Source organism: Chenopodium quinoa, unplaced genomic scaffold (genome assembly GCF_001683475.1).
Source record: "Chenopodium quinoa cultivar QQ74 unplaced genomic scaffold, ASM168347v1, whole genome shotgun sequence".
NCBI lineage: Eukaryota > Viridiplantae > Streptophyta > Magnoliopsida > Caryophyllales > Amaranthaceae > Chenopodium > Chenopodium quinoa.
Window position 1 is genome coordinate 3,307,055 of NW_018744080.1, and position 14,018 is coordinate 3,321,072.

Consider the following 14,018-nt stretch of genomic DNA (forward strand, 5'->3'; position numbering starts at 1 on the left):
TACGTAGAATACTTACATCCATCATTCCATCTCCACCCGAATTGGTACAAGTTAAAAGCATCCCCGCTCCACCACCCATTTAGGCCCTGTTCTCTACATCTTATTTTTAGTTCAATTCAGTTCCTAATTTCCTTCTTTCATAAAATATTCAGTTGAATTCTGTTCAATTCAGTAAATTAGAACAGGTCCTTAGTTATCCATACTTGCTCCAAACCTACTAATTGCTACATTTTTCAACTAAAAAAATTAATATAGTACCACATGCTATCTATGTTAACAACAATATTTGTACATATGTTCCACTACCATACATTCATTAATATAACTATAATCCCCTAACTATAGTGATCAAATTGGGTGTATGAGAAGAGGGTCGGACAGCAAAGATGAGTGGGTACACAACGGGTCTAATGTAAAATTTATATTTGACCCATCACTCATGACGGATATAATTTGTATGTCCATCTCTACTATATATCTAACCGAACCACCCCTGAGATGAAGATGAGGTAGGTCTCCTATTTAACCCGCCCCAATTGACATCCCTGCCTGGAATTCATGGACTCATGAGACATAGGCCCTGTTTGGTAATTAGCTGGTAGCTGATTGTATTAACTGGTTATAATAGCTAGTTTGACTAGTTGGTTATAGTAGTTGGATTGACTAGCTGGTTATGATTAGCTGATTGTATAAAATTGTTTGGTAAATAGTTGTTAATTGTTAGCTGTTTTAGTGTATTTAAGAAACAAAAATCTAATTGCACAATAAGCTAATTTTAAAAAGCTTTTATAATGAGCTTTTTCTAAAAAACTTTTTGACCCCAAAAAGCTCTTTTAATAAGCTATATACCAAACACCAAGGTTAGCTTTTTTAATTGGTCAAACATCTAATTGGATAAAATAAGCTAAAAGCTCTTTTAAAAGCTTTTTACCAAACACACCCATGGACTTTATCCAAACCACTTGTAGTCTTACACCAAAATATGTCAAAAAAAAAAAAAAAAAAACCGTTGGCAATTTTTGCAAAACCCCAAGAGGAGTGGGAAGGTTTATCTCTTCATTCACATTTCCCACCATTTCTTCACAGCCTTTTCTGCAACATCTCCCCTTAACTACTGCGTCTCTTCTTCTCTGACGCTCAGTCTAATGACAGCAATAACTTCTCAATTTCAATCTCCATTAAACTTCACCCAACAATTACACCCAAATCATCATCATCAATCTCACTCAAATCCCATAAAATCCACCACTTACCCAACAAAACCCACCTCCCATACTCCCCAAAAAATCAAAACTTTACCTTTGAAAACAAATTCTGATGGCAAAAAATCCTCAAAAAACCCTGGAAAATGGGAGAGAAAGAAGCAAGGCTATGTAGATTATGACAAAGGAGAACATCACGTGACTGAGCACGTGAGTGGTTTGAGGAAGGATGATATTCCTAGAAGGTACAGGATTAAGGTACAAGCAGATAAGTTTCAGAAGGATTGGTCAATTACTCAGGTGGTTCAGAAGATTTTGGCTTTAAATACTGGAGATGATATTGAGGGTGTTTTGAATCATTGGGTTGGCAGGTTTGCTAGGAAGAATTATCCTGTTCTTATTCAGGTAAATTCTCCTTAATATTATTATTACTAGTATTTTTATTTTTTATTTTTATAGTGAAAATTTATGTGAATGTGTGTCAAAGAGGATTTTCTATGTGGGTTTTTCTTGGGTGTTTTAATTAGCCTTGGAAGGTTTGTTGCGATGGAGACAATTCGAGATGAGGTTTGGGGTAAGGCTTCTTGCGGTTTTAACCAATTAACCTAGTTGACATCCACTGTGTGAATTATAAGGGTGTAGGTAAATGCTATGGATTTTGTTGGTTAATTTCAAGAAATTATTTTGCTAAATGCATTTTTTAAAATATTATGCAAACTGGCAATTTGGTTGCTTGTTGGTTATTTTTGTTGATAGTGATAATGATGATAGTGATGAGTGGCATTGTTGGTCAATGCAATTTGTGATTGTAATATTTGCTTGGGGTAAATTTGAGTACATTGTTACATGTAGATGAAAACTTGATGAATTTAGAAGTTGGAAGTATAAAACCTTGGTATTTTGAAGGTAGCTCTCCACTTACATTTGAAGTTAATTCAAAACAATTGACAAAAATATAGCAAGCCTTTGAATTGACTCCAGGGGTCCTAACCGGGTCCTAGCCTTTATGATCCTTCAAACTATTGAATATGTGCTCTTATCTGTATTGTAACTGTTGTTCAATGGCCTATGGAGTTAGAATCTCCCAATTGATTTAATGAAAGGGTTTTCTCCATTAAATCCATGTCTAACTGTTTGAGACACGTGAAATTGTCCTGTACAAGTTCTAACATTTCAATCTTTGGCTGTACTTTAGAAACCATAGTCTGCACGTTTAGGGCATGCTTGAATTGAGGGAAATGTATTTCTAGGGTAATAAAAGTTAAACTAAGCAAAATGAAAGTAAATAGGGAAGGAGAAGATAGAGATGGTGTTCTTGTAAGAAAATTTATGTAGTGATGGTGAGGTATGAAATGAAGAAAGAGGCTCATTTTGGGGGTATTAGTTACACTAGGGGGAGGGTGTGTAACTATTACCCTCATTATGAGGGTAATAATTCCTCTATCGCTCTCTTTTCCTCATGGAACAACTACCTAATGTCATTTGAAAACATCATACCTCCTACAACACCACTTCTAGTTACTTATATTTTTTCAAGTTTGACTTTTATTAACCCCTTAATATATTACCCCCAATCCAAGCATGCCCTTAATAATATTAATTACACCTAGCTTGAAGGGTTTTTTCCTCCCTCCTAGGCTCCTGCAACAACACCTCTAGTTACTTATATTTTTTCAAGTTTGACTTTTATTAACCCCTTAATATATAACTCCCAATCCAAGCATGCCCTAATATTATTAATTACACCTAGCTTGAAGAGTTTTTTTCCTCCCTCCTAGGTTAGATTTGAGTGCTAAAGTTGTCCAGCATCATATGTTAAGAAACTGTCGATTGTTGCTTATGTTCTAATGTCAAGTATCATTGAACATTTTGAAGGTTCCAGGAATTTGTTCCTTTTTGTTTTTTTCTATGTGCTCATTGCTTGCACATTTCCACCATGGAATCCCACAACCCTCCCTCCCCCCCCCCCCCCAAACAAGGAAAAAAAAGGCGTAGTTTTTTTTTTTTTGGCTGAATAAGTAGTTTATTTACATTTTCCAGGTTTTCTGTTTTCATCCCAATTTGGCCTAAATCGTTTTTTCAGGAAATGAACTTGTTGGGTTAACCTGTTCTGCTAAGTGATGGTCTTCCATGGAACTGGTATAGACTTTCAGTTATTCATTCCTTTTCTTGCTTCTGTTTCTTGTTAACCCTGACCAATGCTTAATCGAAGCTTTCAATGATTCTAGTTTTGCTCCCCCATAAAACATTTTCCTTTTGATGAATTTATGAGCATTTTTGTATTCTAAAATGAATACAACTTGAAGATTATTAATTTGTGCTCTTTTCTTTCTTACTTTTCTCTTTACTTCTTTGGAACTTGGTAGTCTAGGTTTTTTTTACCTGTGACCCAGTTGTTGAGTAGGTAAGTTGCATTTGCACAATGGACTTAAAATCTGATATCTGATTGTAGGAGTTGACTCAGTTGGGTTCTATTGAGCATGCAATTCATGTCTTCAGTTGGATGAAAAATCAGAAGAATTATTGTGCACGAAATGACATATACAATATGATGATCAGATTACATGCCAGGCATAATAATGTAGATCAGGCTCGTGGCTTATTTTTTGAAATGCAAAAGTGGAAGTAAGTTCAAATGTGATCCATCAGAAGTTCTCGCTGTATCATTCTATGGTTGATAGATGCATCTCATAACTGAGGGTTCTAATTTCAAAGTTACAAGGAAAGCATACTTGCATTAAAAAGTATGTTTGATTGCTTAATTTTTTTTTTTCCAGGTGCAAGCCAGATGCTGAAACCTATAATGCTCTCATCAATGCCCATGGTAGAGCTGGTCAATGGCGTTGGGCTACAAATATTATGGAAGATATGCTTCGTGCTGCTGTAAGTAATTGTATAATTTTGCTTAGTTGTTTACAGAGGATTGGGGGGGGAGGGGATGTTCCCATGATTGTCTGTGGTCTATTACCATCTTTAGTAGATGATCATGGAGATTATATTGTTGTACAGGCCTGTTGCTTCCCAGCCTTTAAAGTTGCTTTCAGATTTTTTGCATATACAATAAGTACCTTGCCATATCTTATACTTCCTCCTTTTCTTTAGTCACGTTTGCCAACGCACACCTTCAACCATTCATATCTTTAATTACCGATAAGCAAAAATTATGAAAATTTGATATTTTGAAGATATATATCATGATGAATCTAACAAGATCTCACATGACTATATTTTGCATTATGTATAAACCACAAAACACGGTCAAAGGAAAGTGTGTGAATAGTGCTAAAGTCAAAACGTGTCAACTAAAAAAACGGAGGTAGTATCTGAGTATGAGTTTAGACTGAATTTGATGCATTATTACAGATTCCTCCAAGTCGATCAACATATAATAACTTGATCAATGCATGTGGATCTTGTGGAAATTGGAGAGAGGCTCTTAAAATTTGCAAACAAATGACTGATAATGGAGTTGGGCCTGACTTGGTTACACACAACATCATTTTGTCTTCCTATAAAACCGGTGCTCAATATTCTAAAGCTTTGTCCTATTTTGAACTTATGAAAGGGACGAATATACGCCCTGACACTACAACTCTTAACATCATAATATACTGCCTGGCAAAACTCGGTCATTATGAGGAAGCTGTTGGTGTTTTAAAATCTATGAGAGAAAAGAAATCTGAGTGTCGCCCTGATGTAGTAACATTTACTAGCATCATGCATATGTACTCCATTTGTGGAGAATTTGAGAATTGCAAGGCTGTGTTTGACATAATGCTCGGTGAGGGTCTTAAACCCAATATTGTGGCTTACAACACTCTGTTGGGTGCATATGCTTCTCAAGGAATGAGTGAAGAAGCTGTGAAAGTGTTCAATGAGATGAAGCAATATGGTATTCGTCCTGATGTTGTATCTTACACTTCTCTACTTAATGCCTATGGAAGGTCACAAAAACCAAAAAAGGCCAAGAAAGCATTTGACTTGATGAAGAAACATTGCTTGAAGCCAAATATCATTAGTTATAATGCACTTATTGATGCTTACGGTTCAAATGGTTGTTTAGCTGAGGCAGTGGAAGTATTGCGTGAAATGGAAAGAGAAGGTATTCAACCTAATGTTGTCTCAATATCTACTCTTCTGGCAGCATGTGGTCGCTGTTATGAGAAGGTAGTAATCGATTCAGTACTTTCAGCAGCTGAGAAGCGAGGCATTGAGTTAAATTTAGTTGCTTATAGCACAGCAATTGGAAGCTATATGAATGTTGGAGAATTTGACAAGGCATTATCTCTGTTTAAAGCTATGAGGGAAAAGAATGTGAAACCAGACTCCGGCATATACAATGTGCTGATAAGTGGTTGTTGTAAGGTGTCAAAGTATGATCAGGCTATTAATTTTCTTGACGAAATGACAAATTTGAACATTCCTGTCACCAAGGAGGTGTACTCCTCTGCTATCAGTGCCTATAGTAAGCAGGCAAGGACCTACACATTATCTTTTGTTTTCTTTTAATTTGTATGGATGAATCTGACCCCTCTTCTGCCTCCTCTCTGTTTTTGTCTCAGGGACAATTGGCAGAGGCAGAATCTATGTTTACTAGAATGAAGACAGCTGGTTGTCAACCTGATGTCATTACATATACAAAAATGATTCACGCCTATAGTGAAGCTGGTAAGGTTGAAACATGGAGCTCTGACATTGTGCCTCTTCTGGAGGGATTTGATTTCTAAAGAGAGAATGGATTTTAACTGCAGAGAAGTGGGACAAAGCATGTGCAATTTTTCAGGAGATGGAGGCAAATGATATCCAACCTGATGTTGTCGCCTGTTCAGCTTTGATGAGGGCATTCAATAAAGGAGGTCAACCAGCTAAAGTTCTTATCTTACTGGAGTACATGAAAGAAAAAAACCTTCCAGTTAGTAATGCCGTGCATTTTGAAGTCATATCTGCCTGTAGCTTGTAAGTTTAGACAATTACTGGCAGCATATTGTTTGTTCTTGCACTTTTTAGTCATTGCTTGTCCGTTTTACTTCTGTATGTTATTTATTCGCGCCAGGCTTTCTTTAGTCACTAACATTTTTAAAAAATATTGATTTATTCTCCTAAACTGTGTTTAATATCTTTAATATAACAAGAGAGTGCTATTTTACTACTTTTTTGTTTCAAGATCTGATTTACTATAAAATTGGCTGAAATGATGTGGCAGACTAATGTTTTATTTCCGCATGCCCTTACATGTGTTAATTGGGGCATGAGTGTTGTACTTTGTTATATTGGGCTCATTAAGCAAAATGTATGTGTTTGGATTAATGATCCTGTGCATTTTTGTTTCTTTTCAACTCATGCAAGCTCATAATCGTTTGGCTTTTTTCTTACTACTTGTTGACATCTGATTAGGACCAATATGACATTTGATGATTGCATGGTTGTAATGGTGCTGTGATGATATCTCCTTTCTGTGATTTTTTTTCTAATTTTTTTAATGGCAAATACACGGACCAAATGTGCTGGTTTCACGAGGAAATAAAAGTGCTAGACACTGGTAACTCAAATATTTCTATGTGCAGTAGATTTTATACTCCTAGTGCTCTTTGTTTAACTTCAGAACTTTGTTGCTCTGTTTGAAGGCTTCGGGATTGTGAAACGGCAATCAATCTGATTAGTGTGATGGAACCTTCATTCCTCAAAATTTCTACTGGTTTTCTGAATCACCTGTTGCAATTTCTTGGAAAATCTGGGAAAATAGAGGCAATGATGAAGGTAATCCAAATTTCTGCGCGGGCCTTTTGGTTTCTGAATTCTGACTAGTGCTTACAGTTGTTATGTATCGTCAACCATGCAGTTATTTCTTAAGATAGTAGCATCAGGTGCGGAGATCAACTATTCTACCTACTCAACCTTGTTGAAAAATCTTCTGGCGGCTGGAAATCGGAGAAAGTACGTTGAGGTAATTTGTTAATCAATGATTAGGCTGCTCAACTGCAGCTCTTGATCCACTATCAGAGTGACAATCCCAGATAAAATGCCTCTTTTTCTGTTAAAAAGCATTACAATTGAAGTTACCAATATTTTAGAGTTATGCTAGAAAGCCCAACTGATAACCAAAAGAAGCAAGCCGGCTTTAGTAGTAGTAGTAGTAGCTTCAAAGGGATTGGTAGTATGTCTCTTCTGAAAATTAATTTCGATGAAACTCTAGATGAAACTCATTTAAATTTTAAGAAAAAGTCTTGTAAATAGTTGTATCATGTCTTCTGTTTAATCCTTTTATATTTAGATTTAATAAAATATAGCAAAATGTCTAAATCACATTGCAGGTTTTGCAGTGGATGGAAGAAGCAGGACTTCAGCCTTCAGTTGCTATGTACCGGGATGTGTTGTACTTTGCTCAAAGAAGCGGTGGTTCTGACCTTGCTGCGGTCATTCAAGAGCGCATAGGTAAGTCTTCTCAGGAGATTTCCCCTTTATTTTAAACATGAATTATTTGTTTTATGTGGTTAAACTGAACTTAAAATTTGTGACAGATTCCTTGAAAAGCAGACCTCGAAACCTGGTTTCACGAAACCAGCTGTGCAGCTCTTCACTTTCAGCATCAGAGTTGACAGAGGAATGTGAACTTCATCCCCAAATAGCAACTTAAATCGTGCAATTTGTTCAAAATTATAGTACAAAAGACTGAAGGAGCTCAGTTTAGGTATATTCTGTATATTGGTTTTACCTGTATCACTGTCATGTATTCCAACTAATTTCCAAGTCTGTAGGCTTCTGGCATTTTTTCGTCATATGGATCTTTTAGTAAATATTTGTAATTATATATCTTTTTGTAAAATGTATGGATCTTTCCCTCACTTTTCCAGGGAAATTGCGGTCAAGACAACAAGTAGAAATATAAAAACTAACCCGAAATAAAACTCTTGACTTGGCCCGAATCATGCCTAATATTGACCAAAATTGAAATTGAAGTGACCTGAACATTTAAAGTGACTAAAGTTGATTGGATTTTAACGATCAACTGAGAAGCCTAAGATGAAGTGAAACTAATCCAATTAACTCATAAATTGAATGGTTGAATGTCACTCAAACACATTGGCGCAATTGGAACTTGTAAGCAAAGTTAACCAAGTTGATTGCCACCTCTAATATTAGTCATCCATGTTGGTATGCTGCAGTATACATTTTATACGCAGCCGTAAACTGCAAATTTGCATTAAGAAAGCATCATATTTAGGAGTAAGCTCTCTGCTAGTTATAGTTGTATTTCTATTGCTTCTGTAAGACTATTTTTACTTGTAGTTCTGTGTTCAGATGGTGGTATGCTTTCATCCCATACACGCAAGGGGTGTTTTCTAAAAAAAGACATCCAACTTGAGATGCAGCACATACATTACTAAACGGTGTGTAGAAAATAATACCAAATGAGAATGTGCACAAAACAATTTTGCATAGATAATAAAATAATCAGTACTGCTCGCCACAGTTCATAGTATGCAATGTTTTCTTTTTCATTATCATATTCTGCAGTGTTAGGAAACTCTTGAATTATAAACCTAGTTATATTTAGTCAGTATATTTCAATAAACTGTGTACAAACAATGACACTACAATATTAAAGGGAAAGAGAACTCTGAAAGTTAAAATAATTGAGTTACAAAAAAATTGAAAATAGAAACTATCAAAGTCACATTCTTAACCTAGTATTTATGTCCTCTCATGGTATGGTTTCAACATTATACCAATTAGGTCTTAACCTAGTATGTCAAGTGAGTGTCCTTTCTTCTATATATGTTCATTTACCCAAGTATCAAGTCTATAATATAACTAACCTGGGAACAAGAGAAACTATAAAGCAGCCCTGATAATTATACTGGCAGCGTTGCCTGAGGCAACGATAGAGTTTACAGTAATGTGAAATAACTGCTAATGGCTACATATTAACAAGTGGTTGCACCTTTTACAGCTTAAGCCTAGATGTTAGGTGCGTAGGGAGAGGAAGATAACTAGATAAGTCTTCCTGCTACGCATTTCATGATAGGTACATAGTCCGCCCATGCTGTTTTATTTTCTCTTCATTAAGCGTGCCCTGTGCTCTATCATAAAGATTTCATACTCTGATTGTAATACTGTAGTTCTCTGCTCTATAGTGGCCAGATACCTTCAGCAAAACTTAGAACATGGACTTTGTCATCCTTCTTCCTGCCTGAAGAAGCCATACGTTGAGCTGGTCTCAGTTTTCGTTACCTGTAAAAATGTCAAGTAGCAGAATTTTTCAGGTACTTTGAGTAATTATAAATAATATTGTAAAAACAAAACAAGATGCTATCGTGGAAGACAGGCACGTTTTAATTTATAAGTTTCAATAGCCTTTAATGTTCAAGTTGATTTTCCGTCATTCAGTAATTCATGCCTCCGACACACTTGACACACAGGGTTAATTTCTTGTTGAGCACCAAGAAACCTGTACCACAAAAATAGATGCTATGATGCAAAATGAAACAAGATGTTATTTGTGGAAGATAAGTTCATTAACTAAACTCCGCTACTTATAAGTTTATAAGACCATGCTTGATTTTCCATCATTTAGAATTTCACTGAACTCCAATACAATTCTTTGACACACAGGATAAAATTATGAAACCAAGCACCTATAACAAATGCAAGAGTGATACTGTAATGTTTTTATTCCTGAGTCCATTCAGCATTACAGCCTAAAATTTATTGAAAAATGGCTTCCCATCACCCAACAGGCCAACATTTATTTATTTATACTACGTACTTTATCATATTGCAGTAATGATTGCCAGAAAAGAGTCTCACTGAACCCCCCCCCCCCCCGCCCCTCCCTGAAAGAAAGGTAGATAGAGCACTGCCAAGAACACTAAGCAGGAGTAACAAATGCAAACCTCAGCAGTCCGAGAAGGGGCTGTAGGCAAGACAGGCATTAAAGACGTCCAAAGAATAGGGTCTGCTAAAGGATCCATAGCATTGTAATTTGTCAAAAGTGGAGCAGTGAGTAGCGGAGACAAAGGAAACATGTTTTTGTGCAGAGGTAATCCGCCTATTCCAAGGGTAGACCCCAATCTCTCATTTCCAGTATCATCACTTGTTTTCTGGACAGCTTTGCCACAATCAATCTTGCTAACATAACTCTTGTTCTCCTTCTCATCACTATCATTAGTAGTTTCCTTTGCTTTAGATGCTTTCTCTTGCATGTCCTTGTATGCCGCAGATCTTGACAATATGCTCAAAGCAGAAGTAGAAGAGCCCTTACTAATTCTCTTTGCTTCATATGAAGTTCCCAACTGAGGCATCTGATAAGGCTCTGTGGACTGGATATCCCGTTCAAGTGATTTGAGCTCCGTCCCCATCTCTTCAGCACTGCTATGCTTTCAACTATCTGATTGTCGGATTTTACTCTGGCCCCACCACTTGATATAACCTGTCAAATCGAGTTTTCTTTCAATGGGAAAACCCCCAGGATAGTCACCCTCAGCTGACGTATCTTCTCCTTTACCTAGGACAATGAATAAGTTTGTTCAAGTGAGAATTATAAGGTAGGATGAAGTATGAAACTAAAGCTCAATTATAATAACAAAGCTTAAGAATAAAAGAAAAAATCAGCTGAAGTTTGCAGAATACCATAGTGAATGCCATGAAGGTATTCAGTTGCAGTAGCACGGCCCAGTGAAGGTTCCCATCGGCCACTGGATCAGAGAAGTATAAAGATATCAGAATCAGACTTCTAAAAAATCAAACTAAATTGTTGAACTCGCTAACAGATTTTAAGATTAGCGATGAAGTCATAGAAACACGGGTATCTTGGCACCCAGAATAAGGATATCTGCAGTGCGTGTATAAAACTGAGGCTATTCCATAGATCTTTCTTATGGATTAAAACTTGAATAGATAAGAAAAAAGACTATGCAATTCACCACTTTATAATGAAACTCTGCTGGCTGCTATAGCTTTATACATACACAAAGTAAAATAGATACCATGTCAAGTGTCAATGACAAATATGGACAGAATAAAAACAAAGTTCTTTTCTGCTACTCTGATTTATTGACAAAGGTATTGCAAGAAATATTAAAAAGTAAGAATAACAAAGGTGGGTAAAAAAGTTAGCAATCAAGCCACTTGGATATGGAAAGCATACCTTGAAAGCGCACGATATTTAGCTATACCTCTTGAGAATCCACTACTCTTTCTGCATAGACCATAAAAGACAATCACCATAGAGTGCTAGTTTAAAATGCACACAGTATAATTATAACAAGGAAAAAGGGAGGTTGTGAAAGCTAATGGTTTTCACCTCCTGAATGATGCCAGGTATTCCTCTCGGGAGACGTTCTGCATTTCATCTAAATCTCTACTATAATCTGTGACCTGCATCACACTACCGGCATTATTAATTTTCATGTGAATCCAAAGTTTTAACTTATCTTTTTGTGCAGTTACAAAATTAACCATGTCTTTGATAATTTGGCTTTAGATATATGGCAGAGGATTAGGTTTTTGGAGTCTCACTGGAAAATTGATAAGAGTTCCTGGGCCCCAATACTTCAAGGCAGCAAGATCATATGCTCTAGCTGCAGCTTCCTCGTCGTCATATGCACCTGAGCACAAGATGTTACTTTTTAAGTGAAAAGATCAAACTAAAAAAGATATAACTTTAAGAAAGCATTCATGTACTCACCCAAATAAACTGCAAAGAGTAGATTGAGCAGCGTTCATCGGTTATGATAGCCAACAACGAGCAAAATAATGTCAGTTTCTTATAATTTCAATCAAACTAGCACTGTACAGGAAAGAAGCATAAATGATTAAATGCTAACAGCCTTAAGAGAGAAACTACAGAAAAAGGAAAGGGAAAAAAAAAAAAGTGCATTTAAGGGAGGAAAGAATCACCTTGTTTTCCCTTCTTATTCTGATTCTGATTCCAAGTGCTTTTATCCCAAAGGTGAGCTTCATATCGACCCGCCCATCTATGCCTGAAGTTTCAAAATTTTCCCAAATAGACCCCCCAAAAAAAAAGGAGAAACAAATTAACATTGTCTTTACACATCAAACATCATCCCTGAATATTCCTAAACCGAAATTATAAAGTTTATTTTTGTACTCAACTTAATTCTTAATAATTGAGGAATAGCTTATGGATGTACTCAAAATACATCTTATTATTTCATCTTCATAACCACCACTTACTGGCAAAGATCATCCACTCCTCAAGCCCCTACCCCATATTACCCGACTTTAATTCACTTCTAGAGCCTGTATAAAATGCTCGAACTTCCACGTGGGTATGGACACTTTACACTTCATCTTAAACTTTTAGCAACATACCTATAACCAATCTAGTATTCAAGTCCCAAGTAACAAACCCCTAACACACTTGAGAATCTAGCAACATACCTAAAACACACAAAATTTTCATAAAATTACCACACTTGAGAAGCTAGCAACATACCTATAAGTTATAACCAATCTACAAGTCCCAAGTAACATACTAAGCCTAGAACACAACATACTCATACAAAGTTTCCGTAGAATCCATTACTAATATTCATTCTAGTATTCAACTCCGATCCGAGCAACATACATCTTAGTACACAATCTAGCATTTCAACTCCTTAATCAATGACAACAAGGCTAAATCTAGCAATACATTTGGGTTTCCTCGAAACCTCGTTCCCACTTTCTCCATCACCCCAACTTTAATAACTAATCTAGCTCACTTACAAATGGAAATTCCCCCTCCGTCTCTAAAAGTTCTTCCTATTTAGACGGTAATTAAACATTAAGAGACGAAAGGAGTACCGCTTCATCCATTGTTACAAACAGTGGAAGGCAGAGTAACCTAATCAATTTTATCAAATCAACCCAAATTACACCACAATTTCTCACTCATAACATCACAAACTACAAAAATACATCAAACAAACATTCCCAAATTACACTTCAGTTCCATAATCAAACAAAAACCCATCAAAATCAGATCAAATTCAAATATTCAACCCAAAAAAAAAAACAAAAAAAAAAAAGAGGAAAACCTGGTGACACCACGGTAGATGGAACTACGTTTACCAGCAGTAGAAGGCGGCATTTTACTGACCCTATCTTTAGCAGTAGAACCTCCTCTTTCTCTCTTGACTTTCTTCATTAACACCACTCCAACACTCTCATTGCTCTCCTTATTTTTGCTTATTGCGGCCGAAGCCGATGTCATACCCGATGTCATATTCACTGTCGCCACCCCAACTCCGCCGACATCGCCGCTTGACGTCGACGCCATACTCCCCTCCACCACCACTTCCAACGGTAACAATCAAGATTAAATTCTAAGTTATAAATAAATATACTCAAATAATGACTCAAATAATGACTCAAAATAATAAGTATCCTATGTAAAAGATAACAATGATAATACTATGGACTATATATATATGGTATTTATGGTATGATATTGAAAATGATACAGTAGTAACAAAATTATTGGATTTTTTTGGGGGGGGGGATTTAAGTGGGCTGAATGAAGAAAAAACGAACAGTGTGAGAGAGGAGGTTAAAAGTTGGAGGAGAGAGAAAAGGGGACCCTCAACGGCTAAGTTGGGTGAGAGGGGTATTATGGTAATTTTGGGAGGGGGTTTTGGCATTTTTTTTCAAAATTGTTTGTGGAATTGTCAGGAAAATAGACCCGATTTCACGTGAGGTGTATCTAGTAGAGGTTTCCTAGTGTCTGTTGAAGTTTAACTCAAGTCGTCATCTTCTTTTGTGAGAACGACAATCTTTGCTTTTTCGTGTTTTGTATGCTTTTGAGTCGTGCTC

General features: G+C 36.3%; 1 protein-coding gene and 1 pseudogene across 2 annotated transcripts; one reads left to right on the forward strand and one right to left on the reverse strand.

Moving 5' to 3' along the window:
* Positions 1–976: 976 nt before the first annotated feature.
* LOC110691513 (pentatricopeptide repeat-containing protein At2g41720-like) lies at positions 977–8,115 on the forward strand. 2 transcript variants are annotated; one of them, XM_021868451.1, is made up of 11 exons: positions 1,501–1,607; positions 3,286–3,341; positions 3,655–3,827; positions 3,980–4,085; positions 4,566–5,675; positions 5,765–5,870; positions 5,954–6,158; positions 6,827–6,959; positions 7,042–7,146; positions 7,514–7,634; positions 7,721–8,115. In XM_021868451.1, exons 2-11 carry the CDS (start codon positions 3,333–3,335, stop codon positions 7,834–7,836), a joined length of 2,184 nt encoding a protein of 727 aa, XP_021724143.1. In that variant the 5' UTR covers positions 1,501–1,607; positions 3,286–3,332; the 3' UTR covers positions 7,837–8,115. The 2 variants fall into 2 exon arrangements, with proteins under 2 accessions (XP_021724142.1, XP_021724143.1); XM_021868450.1 differs by lacking the exon at positions 3,286–3,341 and having other exon boundaries at positions 977–1,607.
* A 751-nt stretch (positions 8,116–8,866) lies between these two features.
* LOC110691514 lies at positions 8,867–14,018 on the reverse strand (annotated as a pseudogene).

What these genes read in the sequence shown, in the direction of transcription:
- LOC110691513 (XM_021868450.1), top strand. Translation starts at nt 1,146, where the DNA reads ATGACAGCAATAACTTCTCAATTTCAATCTCCATTAAACTTCACCCAA. An exon ending in ATTATCCTGTTCTTATTCAG is followed by an intron (nt 1,608 to 3,654) that starts GTAAATTCTCCT and finishes ATCTGATTGTAG; the next exon opens with GAGTTGACTCAGTTGGGTTC. An exon ending in GTCATATCTGCCTGTAGCTT is followed by an intron (nt 6,159 to 6,826) that starts GTAAGTTTAGAC and finishes CTCTGTTTGAAG; the next exon opens with GCTTCGGGATTGTGAAACGG.